Raw genomic sequence first — 13,556 nt, forward strand, 5'->3', positions numbered from 1 at the left:
AGCGTTCTTCCTCTTATTTCTTCATTTTTCTCGGGTTTTTTTCTCGCCACTTCACCCTACCTCACAATCGCCGGCAACTTAGAATTTTGGATTTTATATATCCATCTTACGGTAAATTTATATATCCATCTCACGGTAAATTTAGGGACTTAGCCAAAATTCTAAGTTGCCGGTGATTGTGAGGTAGGGTGAAGTGGCCAGAAAAAAACCCGAGAAAAATGAAGAAATAAGAGGAAGAGCGCTCGGAGAAGAAGTGCAGGAATGCAGGTGTCTCGGCGCCATTCACTATGGCGCCGAGCTCGGCGCCAGTCACTCTGGCGCCGAGCCCCTGGCAGGCTATTTCCCCGTGCCCAGGACCTCGGCGCCAGTGACCGTGGCGTCGAGCTCGGCGCCAGTCACTCTGGCGCCGAGCCAAGGGTCCATTTCTGGAATTCTTTCCGCCAGGGATCTATTTGAGAGAAACTTTCGAAAAAAGAGCAAAATAGTAAAAAATTCGGGGCCCATGGCTGATGGTGCTCGACCACCTTGCGTGATAGAATTTCGACGATCATCTTGGGCTGGGCCGCTCTTGAGGACGATTAATGAATGAATAAAAACACCCCAATTCCCGGCCTTTTTGCCTTCTTCTTTTTTTCTTTTGCGGAAAAAACCTTTTTTAAGAAGCCATCAGCACACCTTTTGTGCCAACTGCCAAAGAGATACAGGGCCCAGGAGTACTGTGTGTGGCACAGTACAGAGCGCAACAACAGCTCGTGTGGTCGTGGATGGACGGTCCTGGACAAGTGCTGATTTGCATGGCATACGCGTAGTACCGGAGAATATAACATGGAACCGGGCCACTACGAACAAATTCCGGGAGTTATAAAAGAAGCTTCGGACTCATATTGTTCACGGGATGAGAGCAGGAGTTGAACTCTAGGAGGTCGAATCTCCTCTTATTCCTCAGTAGCTCAGTGGTAGAGCGGTCGGCTATTAGCTGACTGGTCGTAGGTTCGAATCCTACTTGAGGAGATTTGATTCATTCTTTAATGTAAAAATAAAGAATTGAATTAAAAGGCTTGCTTTGACCCTTAGGCATTCTATCTCATCTTAAGCTGGGAGATACGACATCTGTTACGTGTTTTTGTTTCCGTGCCTTTGGCATTTTCCCTCTCTCTTATCGATCGGGTTCCGCGTCCTGGAACGGGTAACTAGTTTTTCAAACGTATAATTCGGATTTTGTGACTTTGAAAATACTTCTTACAAATAGTCTGTTTTCTTATTTTAATTCGCCTCTCTTTATTATGTGCCACGACTATATTCATCGGTACAAACTCGCTGTAGCCATTGTCGACCAATTCATCGGTCCAATAATCTGTTATTTAGCATGTTCGCTGGTTTGATAAGCCGATTGTACTGGTTTATACTGTTGATTTATGATAAGAGAAAAACACTATACCATACCTGAAAAATTCTGGCTGAAATCAAGGAGCGAACAGGCTGATTGCCTCCTTTTTTTCTTCTTTTTTCTTTTTCTTTCTCTCGTTCTTTTCTGGTGGCTCTCTTCATGCTAAATCAAGCTTGTCTTCGATTTTCTGTTGGCGAGCTCCATTCCTCGACAAAACTATTGCACAAATCTCTAGCAAATTAGCCATCACACAGGCATGGATTTAGTAAAGAGTGAACGAGGCACAAATTTAGTAACAGGGATAGGTGTGCAATAATCTTGCATTTTCGGTCCATGTCACAGGTATCACATAGACACAATTAACAGCTAATAGGGTATGCACTCGCAATTCACAAATGATCATTTTTACTAGCGGATAAGTAATAACAAAGACGTTCTCGGTTAGAAATTTAGCATACACGTACCTATGAAACAATCACGCCACAAAAACAAGAGCTATTGACTAACGAGTCCTTTTTATCTTGAATTATTTTGGTTCTTAGATAGCTTTCAAACATCTTATTTTGAACATTAAATAACCCGTATGAATTTTGTGGATAAACAATATACTGTTGGATTTTGTCGATTCTATATCATACCCCACGTCTATCCATACATAAACTAAATTCAAACTATTTACTCCCTCTATATTTAAAAATAAAGTCACTTTAGACAGTGATATGGTCTCCAAAGCATAACTTTGACTACTTATTTTTATAAAGATATTTATCAAACAATGATATATATAATTTTTTGTGAAAGTATTTTTCAAGACAAATCTATACATATGGTTTTTACGTTTTCAAACTCAACAACTTAAAAGTTATTCATGACTTATATTTTCAATGTTTGACCCAAGCTTTATCCAAAAACGACTTCATTTTTTTAGTACGGAAGAAGTATATATTATCTTAAAAGATCCTCGTCGTATTCTATAATTCAGATTCGGATCAGATCGAATTACCCGTATCCTGCCTCATTATGTTCCTTCTCTTCTTTCCGTTCTTTCCTACGGAAGAACCCATTCCTCCGCATCGCCTCAGCACTCCAGCGGGATGCTTATACGCTGCATACACGGGACGACTGACCACTGACGCAGAGGAGGACCCCCATCCCGTGCATGCATGTGCATGGACGGTCTCATTGAGGTTTCAGGAGCACGAAAATGGCTTCTATCTCTTCAGTGGTTCGTTAAGCTTGCCTTTGCCTTTGCCTGCCCATTTTTACCTCGAACTTGTGTAGCAGCTGCAGTTGACGCGCGATTGTGGTATACCCACGTCACGTCCGTCGTCGCCGACGCTGCGCGCACACGTGTCCACGACGCGTGCGTGCGCAACTCGAGGGCACCGGCTCATCACTGCCTTGCCGGCCGGGAGGTGGGAGCGAGATCAAATGGAGCGGGCGGGATCTTGCTGGAAACCAAGGCCGCCGCCTCGCGTGCATGGGAGGGAAGTTGGGAACCAAGGGCGTCGTCACACAAACCCCTTGATGACAAGGGAAAAAAAACCCGCTGCATGTACGTAGACGCGTCCTCCGTCTACTCGTCATTATTTGATGAGAGACGTGACGTTTTGGACGTATGGACACTGTTCCCTCGAAACTGAGGCCTTGTTTTCCACCAAAGGTTCCAACGTACGAATAGAGTATTAAATATAGATTAAAAATAATTAATTATATAGTTTATAATTAATTTATGAGATAAATCTTTTAAATCTAATTAGTTTATAATTTGATAATGTGGTACTACAGTAACACATGTGTAAATGACGGATTAATTAGATTTAATAAATTAATCTCGTGGATTACTCATAGATTCTATAATTTATTTTTTTTATTGGTATCAAACACGACACCTTCATGTGATATTTCGACGTGACGCCCCAACACTTTTTAAACGAGGCCTGAGCCGTGATGACCGAACGAACCGGGTGATGGAGGAAGGCAGCACTCACCACTCACCACTCACCACTCACCAGTCACCACCGCACCCTGACCCGCCCAACGACGACGATCCGAGCGTCCTGACGCTAGGCCAGCTATAAGTAGAGGGGACCGGACCTGACCATGCCGTGGTGTAGCCGTGTAGCACGACATCGCCGGGGGTGGTGGTGTGGTCGTGGGTCGTGAGTCGTGACCGTGAGGGACGTGACAGGACAGGAGGCGAAGAGGAGCCCGCCCGGGGGCCGGGGCGTTGACTGGGTCCGGGACCGTACAGTCGCGGTGCCCCCGCCACGTCATCCGCGGCCGCCGATCATTCTCATCCACTCCTCAAAGCAAGCAAGCAAGCGCTCTTCCTTTCCCTTCCCTTGCACACCTCCCCTCTCCTCTCGTGTCTCGTCCATCCGTTTCTCCTCCCTACCCCTGCTTCCCGGCTCCCCTCCCTCCCCTCCTCCCCTCTTTTCATGCGCGAGGAGGGGCCGTGGGGACCACCAGCACCACCTCCTCCATCCGCGCGCCTCTCGCCCCCGCCGCTCTCGCTGGTGGTGCTCCTCCTCCTGCTCGCGGGGCGGGCGGTCTCCTTTCCCCCCTCCTCCTCCTCCTCCTGCTGCTGGTGCCAAGGGCCGGGAGGGCGTCGCGGAGGTGGCGCGCATGGGGCTCGCCGGGGACGGGTCGGCGGACACCGCCCACCTCAGGTTATTTTTATCCCTCACCATCCACTCTCGCTCCTCCTGCTTTCCCTTTCGCCCCCATCCATCTGGTTTGACTTCGCCGTGGGGAACGAGAGGCTACCTTTTCAGGACGCTATGGCGCCTCGGAGCCGAGATCCGTCGCATCGGGGACGAAATATACTGGACTACCCTCTCCCTGCTTCTCTGAGGATGCTGTGGCTGCGGATTCGGGGCACCGGAATTAGGCCCCGGACTCGAGCGCGGGCGGCCCAGCCTCTCAGTTGGATCTGCCCAATTGTTATAGCGTAACCTGACTTGTGTTCACTTGTTTGATCATGTTGATGAAGGGGGTCGAACGATAGAGGGTCACTGCTTGCCCTGCGAGGGATCAGATCGTTCGGGAATCGGGACCTCTCTTCTGCCTCTTCTAATGATGAGAGGACTACTATTTTTCTGCCAGTTTTCATGTTCGGACGCCAAAGCGTCAGGATCTGTTAAGATTTGGGTCATACATGGCTGATCTAAGCTCCGCTTAGTAACCTCGTGCTGTTTTAATTGAGGATTTTGCAGGATTTCTTGTTCTAATTGATCATATTGTCCTCGCCGATGTATTGGGTCACCGAATGTACCCTTTGCAAATAAGACATTCCTCGCATCCATGTTCTTTGAATACTAACAAGTTCTAACTAGCTACATGTGTTTATCTGAAAGTCTGTCTATATTTGATTTGGTAGGCAATGGTTGACTAGATTATATTTGTTTTCTATAACATAACTTGTTATACTAATGTGTTAAATGGTATTCGAAGCTAACTAAAAAGAAATACAAAGTTTCTGCTACTCTGATGAACTTTATGGAAGTTAGATGTTCATTATTTTTTTCTGTGGAATATAAAGCATACAAAACTTCATATCAGCTCAATCAGTTTATTAATTTCATAGGAAATTCCTTGTACTGAATTTGTATATAACACTAACAGTGTGCAGTGTCACATAAGTCCGAATTCGCACTTGTTTGACACAATATTTCCCCTTGCAGTAATAGTGAAAATGGACGGTTCAGTTATGGAGTTGCGAGTTCTCCTGGGAAAAGAGCATCGATGGAGGACTTTTTCGAGGCAAGGATAGACGACGTTGACGGAGAGAAAGTTGGAATGTTCGGTGTATATGATGGTATGTACTGTCTAGTGACCTCTGAAGTGATACCAATTCCGTTGGTTCTCCTAATGGCAGCACTCCCTGATGAAGTTGATATTTTGAGTTGTAAGGTGAGCATGGTTTTCTGTTTCTGTAGGTCATGGAGGAGTCAGAGCAGCTGAGTATGTTAAGCAGCACCTTTTCAGCAATTTAATCAAACACCCAAAGTTCATCACTGATACCAAGGCTGCTATTGGTATGTTCATATTAACTATCGTGGACTTTCTACTTCTACACTGAGATATTGTGATCTTGATATCCTTCTATTACTTTGCTGCAGCCGAAACTTACAACCACACAGATTCAGAATTTCTGAAAGCTGATAGCAGTCAAACTCGAGATGCTGGCTCAACTGCCTCAACAGCTATTATTGTAGGTGACCGTTTGCTTGTTGCAAACGTTGGAGATTCTAGAGCTGTTATTTCTAAAGGAGGACAGGGTAAGTTTATCGTCTGTAACATGACATATCTCAGTGTCTGTTCCTATACTTCCACCTGTATCAGAAACTTTCAAATTGTTGTATTTCCCCATGATGAATGGATAAACTGAATATCAGGGTTCCAAGCTAATCACATTCCACTAATGCTCAAGAATTTTATGATGTTTTCCCCTTGTCCTGCAGCGATTGCGGTTTCAAGGGATCACAAGCCTGATCAGACAGATGAGAGACAAAGAATTGAGGATGCAGGGGGCTTTGTTATGTGGGCTGGTAGTGATTCCTCTGAATCTATCTATAAAAAGAAACCATCTATCTTAATATATGCCATTACTGTCATTTCTACTGTTTGATTATTCGAAATTTGTAGGGACATGGCGAGTGGGTGGTGTTCTCGCAGTCTCTCGAGCATTTGGCGATAAACTCTTGAAGCAGTATGTTGTTGCTGACCCCGAAATCAAGGTTCGTTGTGTACTTTTGTTTTCTTATGGATTGTCTGGATAGTTTTCCAAACATATCATAGTTTGAGGAAGTATGGTGCGTTTGTAATAAGTGCCTAAAAATGGAGATTCTATTATAAGCAATGTCATAGATCAAGCCCCCCTGTGGCCATCTGAAAACGACTTTTGCTATTACAATCAGGAGGAGGTGGTTGACAGCTCCCTCGAATTCCTCATCCTTGCTAGTGATGGACTCTGGGATGTTGTCACTAATGAGGTACCTACATATATTACTAAATATTTCTTTCAGTGCAATTGGTCTGTCTCTCTCTCTATCTGATGTAATGTATTTTGCAGGAAGCTGTTGCCATGGTCAAGCCAATTCAGGACCCCCAGGAAGCAGCAAAGAAGCTTCTCGAAGAAGCTTCCCGAAGGGGAAGCTCCGATAACATCACAGTTGTCATCGTCCGCTTCCTAGATGGAACAACTACCGGTGATAAATCAGGCGAAGACAAAGAGACCACCAATGACCAAAACTAGGAGTTGTCACCTGTAGAGGGATCCATCATGCGTGTGCTCTTCTGGCTCTTGTATCTGATGCTCAAAGTAGATGCTCCGTGTGTCTTCGTTTCTGTTCCGCAAGGAAACTGACTCCCCCCGACCATCGTCCTGATGCTGCTCGTGCTCCTGGCTGGCCTAGATGAGAACGCTGCCGCAGAATGGCGAATAGGGCTGGTGTTGTTACAGTATGGTCCCTTCTTTCCTTTCCATTAAGCTCTGTGATGTAGCTGTCCGTGCTGTTGATTCATGAAATCATGCTAGACATTTTCCTGGCTTAAGTGCGTGTAAAACTGTCGAACTATTTGAACGAAAGTTGTACACTGCAGTATGTAACAATTAAATGTCCCTACATTCGCCTTCTGGTGTTTTGCTGTCATGCACCTGGTTGCTACCAAGCCGGGACGGAGGTGAGCTATCAACTGATTCGGTGTACAAAAATCGGAAGGTCGAAATTCCACAGAGCAAGTGCGTGGATTATGGTATTAGGAAAATTTATGTTCTTGCCCTTGTCCAGTACTTTAATTATGATTTTACTTCTTTTTTTTTAACTTTGTATTTTTGTCCTTGTTATTTTAAACTGAACTCTTCGTCTACCTCTACTTTAGATGTCCGTCTGATCCCTAGTGAATAGATGAATTAAAAAAAATATAAACCTAAAAAGAAAAGACCAAATGCCTACGCTACCCCTTATCCCTTCCAGGCTATTCCAAGACTCCTCCAAAACACATCGGAGAGGGAGCGGGCGGCACGGTGCCTGTCGGCGGTGCGGAGCGGGCATGCGCGTGCGACTGCTACTCCGGGATGCGGGACCGGGAGCGGGCGGGTCTCCGGCGGCAGCTCCCTGACGCGCGGTTGGGCTGCAGGGTGGGCGGGCACGGCGGCAGGCCGCGGCGTCCGTGTGCAGTGCGAGCGCGCGGCTCCTCGCCGGCCGCGGCGTGCGGAAGCGGCCGTGGGGTCGGTACGCGGCGGAGATCCGGGACCCCGTGCGGAAGGCGCGCTTGTGTCTGGGCACCTTTGACACGCCCGAGCAGGTGGCGCGGGCGTACGACGCCGCTGCGCGCAGGCTCCGCGGGCCCAGCGATACCACCAACTACCCCGCCGCCCCGGAGCCGATGGCGCTGGCGGAGGCTCCAACGGCGAGCGCGAGCGCCGTGGTGTACGAGTCGTCGTCGTCGTCCTCGTACTCCTTGCTGCCGCCGCAGGAGTCGCTGGCGGCGGTGACGGTGGCGGTTGCGGCGCCGCCGGCCCCGTCGCTGGACCTCAGCCTCGCTCTGCCGGCTTTAGCGGCGGCCGCAAACACGTACCAGCTGTTCATGGACCCGACGGCGGCTGTGACGCTGGCGCTGCTGTAGTTGCTACCGCCGAAGAGCGAGGAGGAGCGAAGCTGCTCTGGTTTGTCGTCGTCGTCTGTGGTGTTCGACGCGGCGCCGCCCGTGGGCCTAGGGCTGGACCTCAACCTGGCGCTGCTGGTGCTGCCTACCACCCGGAGCCGTCGCCCTCCCGCGCCCGCGCCCGCGCCGACGGCGAGGAGCCACCACGGGGCCGACTTGCCGGCTCGTGCACGCGGCCGCGACTACGGCCAAGCTGCTGGACCCGGACGCGCGCGCAGGCGCCAGACTGGCACCCGTGTACGCTTGCTCTTCCCCGCAGCACTGCAAGGATGGCCACGTCGGCGCCTTGCTTCACGGCTCGTCGGGAATGGCCAACGACTACATGTCTTGCTCTGACAGCTTGCCTAGATTGCGACACGGTTATCAGTGCATGCATTTACTTATACCGTTTGGTAACCGATGTTCTGCATGTATTCTTATAAATTAAAGATTTTTGGTCCACACAAAAGATTATATCGAAATATTTCTTATGGCTGTCATCATTATGAACCATTTGGTCCTAAAATTTTGAATATTTATCAATATTAAATCTTAGTTCAAATAATTACAAGTTGTGCCAAATATGTTTGACCAAATTTAATCAATTGTCAGCATACAATAAAAAAGTATAATTCCAAATCAGGGTAAAATCACAATTAGGCATAACAAACAGGGGCAAAATCGCATGGACATTCATGTCCTTTTGTACAAAGTTTAACAGCGTTAGGGGTGGATGACGGAGCAGAGACAAATTGGTGCTTCGTTTTAAAATCATAGGGGTAAATTCACAAAGTCAAAAAAACAGAGGCAAAATCACAATTTCGATACAAAACAAGGATACAAACGCAAAAGCCCCATCATATTATTATGCAAACTGACTGTTACATACTCCGTTCCTAAATAACTGTCGTCGTTGGTGTATGTGCCACAAGTTTGACTTGATTTGTAGAAAATACGTGCAACATTTGTATCTCTAAATAAATTTATTAAAAAAACTAGATTCAAAGATCTTTTCAATAATATACTAATTATGTACCATAAATATTAATATTTTTTTAATATATATTTAGTTAAAATTATTTCTTGGAAAACGAAAACGACAGATATTTAGGGACAGAGGGGGTATATGAATTTCAACCTAAACAAGAATGGATTATCATAATTAGGAACATGCTGTATGGAAGTAAAAGAAAGCTCATTCTTTGAACCGTGCTAAAAGACACCATGCCTCTGGACCATATGAGCATGTAATTTCGATAGTGACCATGTTTGTAGTTGAAATTTGGCTTATGCTGCCTCGCACGAAGGGCCTCGGACGGCCTATCGATTTTCCGTCTCGCGCGAGGCCTCGCGAGAAAGGCCTCGGTCGAGGAACCAATTCTCCGTCTCGCCCGGGGCCCCGCGCGTACAGCCTCGGACGAGACACCGATTCTCCGCCTCGCTCAAGGCCGGCTCGGCAAAACAACCCCGTCGCTTCCGCCTCGACCAACTTCCCGGACAAGACGTCACGTCCGATCGGCGCGTTCGACTGCTCCCACGATATCAGCCGAACGATGGCTCGACACAGCGGCGTGGCCGACTGGACGCCAGTCACATCGAAGCCATGCCGCCCGAGACAGGACTGGACAGGGGTTACCAACCACTGTGCTCGGTACTGTGCCCACGACCGGCGCCTGTCCTGCACTGTGCTACCTAACCCCTGCTTCAGAAACAACGCGGCGTGCGGAGTCAAGTCCAGGTTACTATAGCCTCGGAATCAGTGCACAGAACCAACTGCTCCCTCCACGCCTTGGCAGTCTACTTCGAGGTCTCGACAACCTCGGGATGCGCGCCTACCGAGCCCCCTACAACGGCTCGGCCTCGGCACCAACTGGGCCTCGGCTCTTTGCATAGTCAACGCACAGCTACCGGCACGTCGCTCACCAGGCCCTACATCCAGCAATCACTGGAGCTCCCACGTCGCCCAAGTTCGGATGTGACCGGCGCGTTGCTACAGCACTTCAAGGGCATGACCACTCCATCAACCATACCACCATAGTAATAGGCTACAGGGCTCGGACATGCCGCCTCTGTTCGCACGATGCTGCATTGCTAACACATGTATCACCCCTGTCCCCCCTTCAACTATAAAAGGGAGGGATTTGGGCCATTTCGGGGGGGGGGAGAGGTTCAAGAGGTAGACAAACACACACTCGACGTTCTGTAACACGTGCACTTCTCCACCGCCTGAGATCAACATCTCAAGCAATCCACACCGCTCCACGTAGAGACCTGGGACTAGCTCCCTCTCTCGCCCTGCTTGTAACCCCCTACTACGAGCATTTCGGTGCAAGGAATATAAGATCGGTCTCTCAGACTGGACGTAGGGCACCCATTGCCCGAACCAGTATAAACTTTGTGTCTCTTTGCATCACCATCTGGGATTAGGGGCACGCAGTACGTTTTTACTAGTTGGTGGAGGGCCCGCTGGTCCAAAACACCGACAGTTGGCGCGCCAGGTAGGGGCTCTGTGTGTCAGCTTCATCTCCCTAACAAGTTCCGGATGGCAGATCCCGTACGGACACTGCGTCTCGGCACGGTGATCTGGTTCGGGAGCCTAGAGTTCATGTCTCTAGGATGTGAGTATGACATGGTACTTCTCACACCCTGAGCCCCACCGACCGATGGCGACATCACGCACCCGCAGCCCAGGCGCAGGCGGCACCCGGGCGGCCGCTCTCGTCGCGCTCGCCAGGCACGACGTGAGCGGGGCCACCCTGACACCACGCAAACTCAGGGCAACACGTCGCTCTCCACCGGTATCCCATGCCCAGCTGTTGGCACAAGGTCCCTGGTTGGGGACCTGTCTAGCCTAAGCCTGGACAGGGAAAAGACGTCGGCGGCGCATGACGACGCCTCGACATCAAGCTCTGCCCCGCCACGTCCTGAGGAGTCGACTTCGGCGGAGCAAGGCTCGGCGACGGCACCATCCCCGTATCCCTTCGGGTTGAGAAATGCCGCCGCCACCTATGCTTCCGCCTACGCTTTTGCTCACGCAGAGCCCTCAGGACGCCACCAACGCCTTCGCCCTCGATTTCGACACCACGACTTCGACTCACTCCCATGCCGACTCCTCAGAGGAGGACGAGGCATGGGCCGGAGCGGACTTCGTGACCCTGAAGCCATGCGCCGCTTCCTAGCTGTGAGTGACTATTGCTTCGGCTACTCCGACTCTGACGACGAAGGCACTTACGATCCCACTGGTGAGTGCTTCCACGTCGGACTCGGGATGCCAAGCACGGGCGATGAGGACGAGGGGGTAGGCAACCGTACCTCGCTTCGCCAAGGAGCGGGCGATGCCATGCCCTCACACATTGTCCCACCAGTAGCGCGGAATGAGAACCTTGCCCTCGGACAACTTCGACGCCCGGACCTGGAGCAGCTCCGTGAGCTTCAGGCCACGGTCGAGCAAGATCGACTCCTTCTGCAACAGCTCCGAGACACTCTCGAGCAGGAGCAGCAGGGTCACGGTGATGGCGGAGGAGCCCGGCGGAGGGCCCGCGACATCCACCACCGCATCAACGACGAAGAAGGGGGTGAGCAACCCCTGATCTTCAATTGCGCTAGCTAGAACATCGCGGCTGCGGCAATGCTAGTCCGAACGATGCCCGAACCCTCTACTACGGAGGGGCGATGGGTCCACGGCGAGCTTTGGGACCTCCTCGAGACTGCCGCGGTACAGCAGGCCGAGAGTTCCGCCTCCCAACAACGTGGGGGCGCCTCGGACCTTCCCACGGCACTGCCTCAACAGGACAGGGATGCCTCGACTTGTCTTGAGCCCGCTCGCACACCAACGATCAACACGGTCCCCTTGCTGCATGACCGCCTCGGCAACCAACGCGAGGCACAGGGCGACCACGAAGTGATCAGCAGGCGACGGTGACACGACAATGAAGGGCCCGCCCGGGGCTACCATCCACATCGAGGCGGCTGCTACGATAGCAGGGAAGACCGCAGTCCTTCTCCTGAGCCGCCTGGCCCTCGAGTTTTTAGCAGAGCCATCCGCATTGCTCATTTTCTAGCCCAGTTTTGGCAACCGGCCAACCTCACAAAGTACAGCGGCGAAACCAATCCCGAACTTTGGCTGGCCGATTACCGCCTGGTTTGTCAACTAGGTGGCATGGACGATGACCTGCTCATCATCCGCAACCTCCCGTTGTTCCTGTCAGACTCGGTGCGAGCCTGGCTTGAACACCTCCCTCCCTCACAGATCCACGACTGGCGCGACTTAGTAAGGGTCTTCATCGGGAACTTTTAGGGCACATACGTGCGCCCTGGGAACTCCTGGGACCTCAAAAGTTGTCGCCAGGGCCTAGACGAGTCTCTCCGAGACTTCATCTGGCGCTTCTCCAAGAAATGCACTGAGTTGCCAAGAGTCGGCGACTCGGAAATCATCCAGGCTTTCCTTTCCAGCACCACCTGCCGAGACCTGGTCCGAGAATTAGGCCGAAACGTACCAACCTCGGCGGCTGCACTCCTCGACATCGCCACCAACTTCGCCTCGGGCGAAGAGGCCGTTGGGGCCATCTTTCCCGACGACGACGCCAAGGGGAAGCGGAGGGACGAGGCCCCCGCGGCCTCGGCTCCCCACCTCCCCAAGAAAAAGAAAAAGGGTCGCCAGGGGAAGCAAGAGGTCCTCGAAGCCGGCCTAGTCGTGGCCACAGAGCGCAAAAATCCCCGAGGCCCCAGAGGCCCCAGGCTCTTCGACGACATGCTCAAGAAACCCTGGCCTTACCACCAGGGTCCGGTGAAGCATGCCCTCGAAGAGTGCACCATGCTCCAGCGCTACTACGCCAAGCTCGGGCTCCCCGACGATGATGCCAAGAAGAAGGGTGCCGGCGACAAGGACAATGGATTCCCCGAAGTACACAACGCCTTCATGATCTTCGGCGGGCCTTCAATGAGCCTCACGGCACACTAGCGGAAGAGGAAATGCCGGGAGGTCTTCTCGGTGAAGGTGGCCGCTCCCCGGTACCTCAACTGGTCTTGGGAGGCAATCACCTTTGACTAGGACGACCATCCTGATTACGTCCCGAATCCCGAGCAGTACCCACTTATTGTCGACCCCATCATCGGCAACACTCGGCTCACTAAGGTATTGATGGACGGAGGCAGCGGCCTCAACATCCTCTACGCCAACACCCTGGAGCTCCTAGAGCTCGACCAGTCATAGCTCCATGGAGGCGCCGCGCCTTTCCACGGCATTGTGCCGAGGAAACGCACATGGCCCCTCGGGCGCATTGACCTGCCCATCTGCTTTAGTACTCCCTCCAACTACCACAAGGAGGTCCTCACCGAGGTGGTTGGGTTCAAGGGAACCTACCACGCCATCCTGGGGCGGCCGTGCTACGCCAAGTTCATGGCGGTCCCCAACTACACATACCTCAAGCTCAAGATGTCGAGCCCCAACGGCGTCATCACTGTCGAGTCGACGTACGAGCATGCATATGACTGCGACATCGAGTGCATCGAGTACGCC

General features: G+C 51.1%; 1 protein-coding gene, 1 non-coding gene and 1 pseudogene across 2 annotated transcripts; all 3 read left to right on the forward strand.

Annotated features, from left to right (window-relative positions):
• Window positions 1-939: 939 nt before the first annotated feature.
• TRNAN-AUU (transfer RNA asparagine (anticodon AUU)) lies at window positions 940-1,011 on the forward strand. Its single transcript has one exon. It is a non-coding gene; the product is annotated as a tRNA-Asn (tRNA).
• Window positions 1,012-3,502: 2,491 nt separating this feature from the next.
• On the forward strand, window positions 3,503-7,028 carry LOC136466647 (probable protein phosphatase 2C 45; annotated as a pseudogene).
• On the forward strand, window positions 6,827-8,203 carry LOC136465151 (ethylene-responsive transcription factor 4-like). Its single transcript, XM_066464004.1, has 2 exons — window positions 6,827-6,853; window positions 7,532-8,203. Exons 1-2 carry the CDS (start codon window positions 6,827-6,829, stop codon window positions 8,018-8,020), a joined length of 516 nt encoding a protein of 171 aa, XP_066320101.1. The 3' UTR covers window positions 8,021-8,203.
• The last annotated feature ends 5,353 nt before the right edge of the window (window positions 8,204-13,556 follow it).

The sequence above is a fragment of the Miscanthus floridulus genome, chromosome 7 (genome assembly GCF_019320115.1).
Source record: "Miscanthus floridulus cultivar M001 chromosome 7, ASM1932011v1, whole genome shotgun sequence".
Classification (NCBI taxonomy): domain Eukaryota; kingdom Viridiplantae; phylum Streptophyta; class Magnoliopsida; order Poales; family Poaceae; genus Miscanthus; species Miscanthus floridulus.

What these genes read in the sequence shown, in the direction of transcription:
- LOC136465151 (XM_066464004.1), top strand. Translation starts at nt 6,827, where the DNA reads ATGGCGAATAGGGCTGGTGTTGTTACA. An exon ending in ATAGGGCTGGTGTTGTTACA is followed by an intron (nt 6,854 to 7,531) that starts GTATGGTCCCTT and finishes GTTGGGCTGCAG; the next exon opens with GGTGGGCGGGCACGGCGGCA.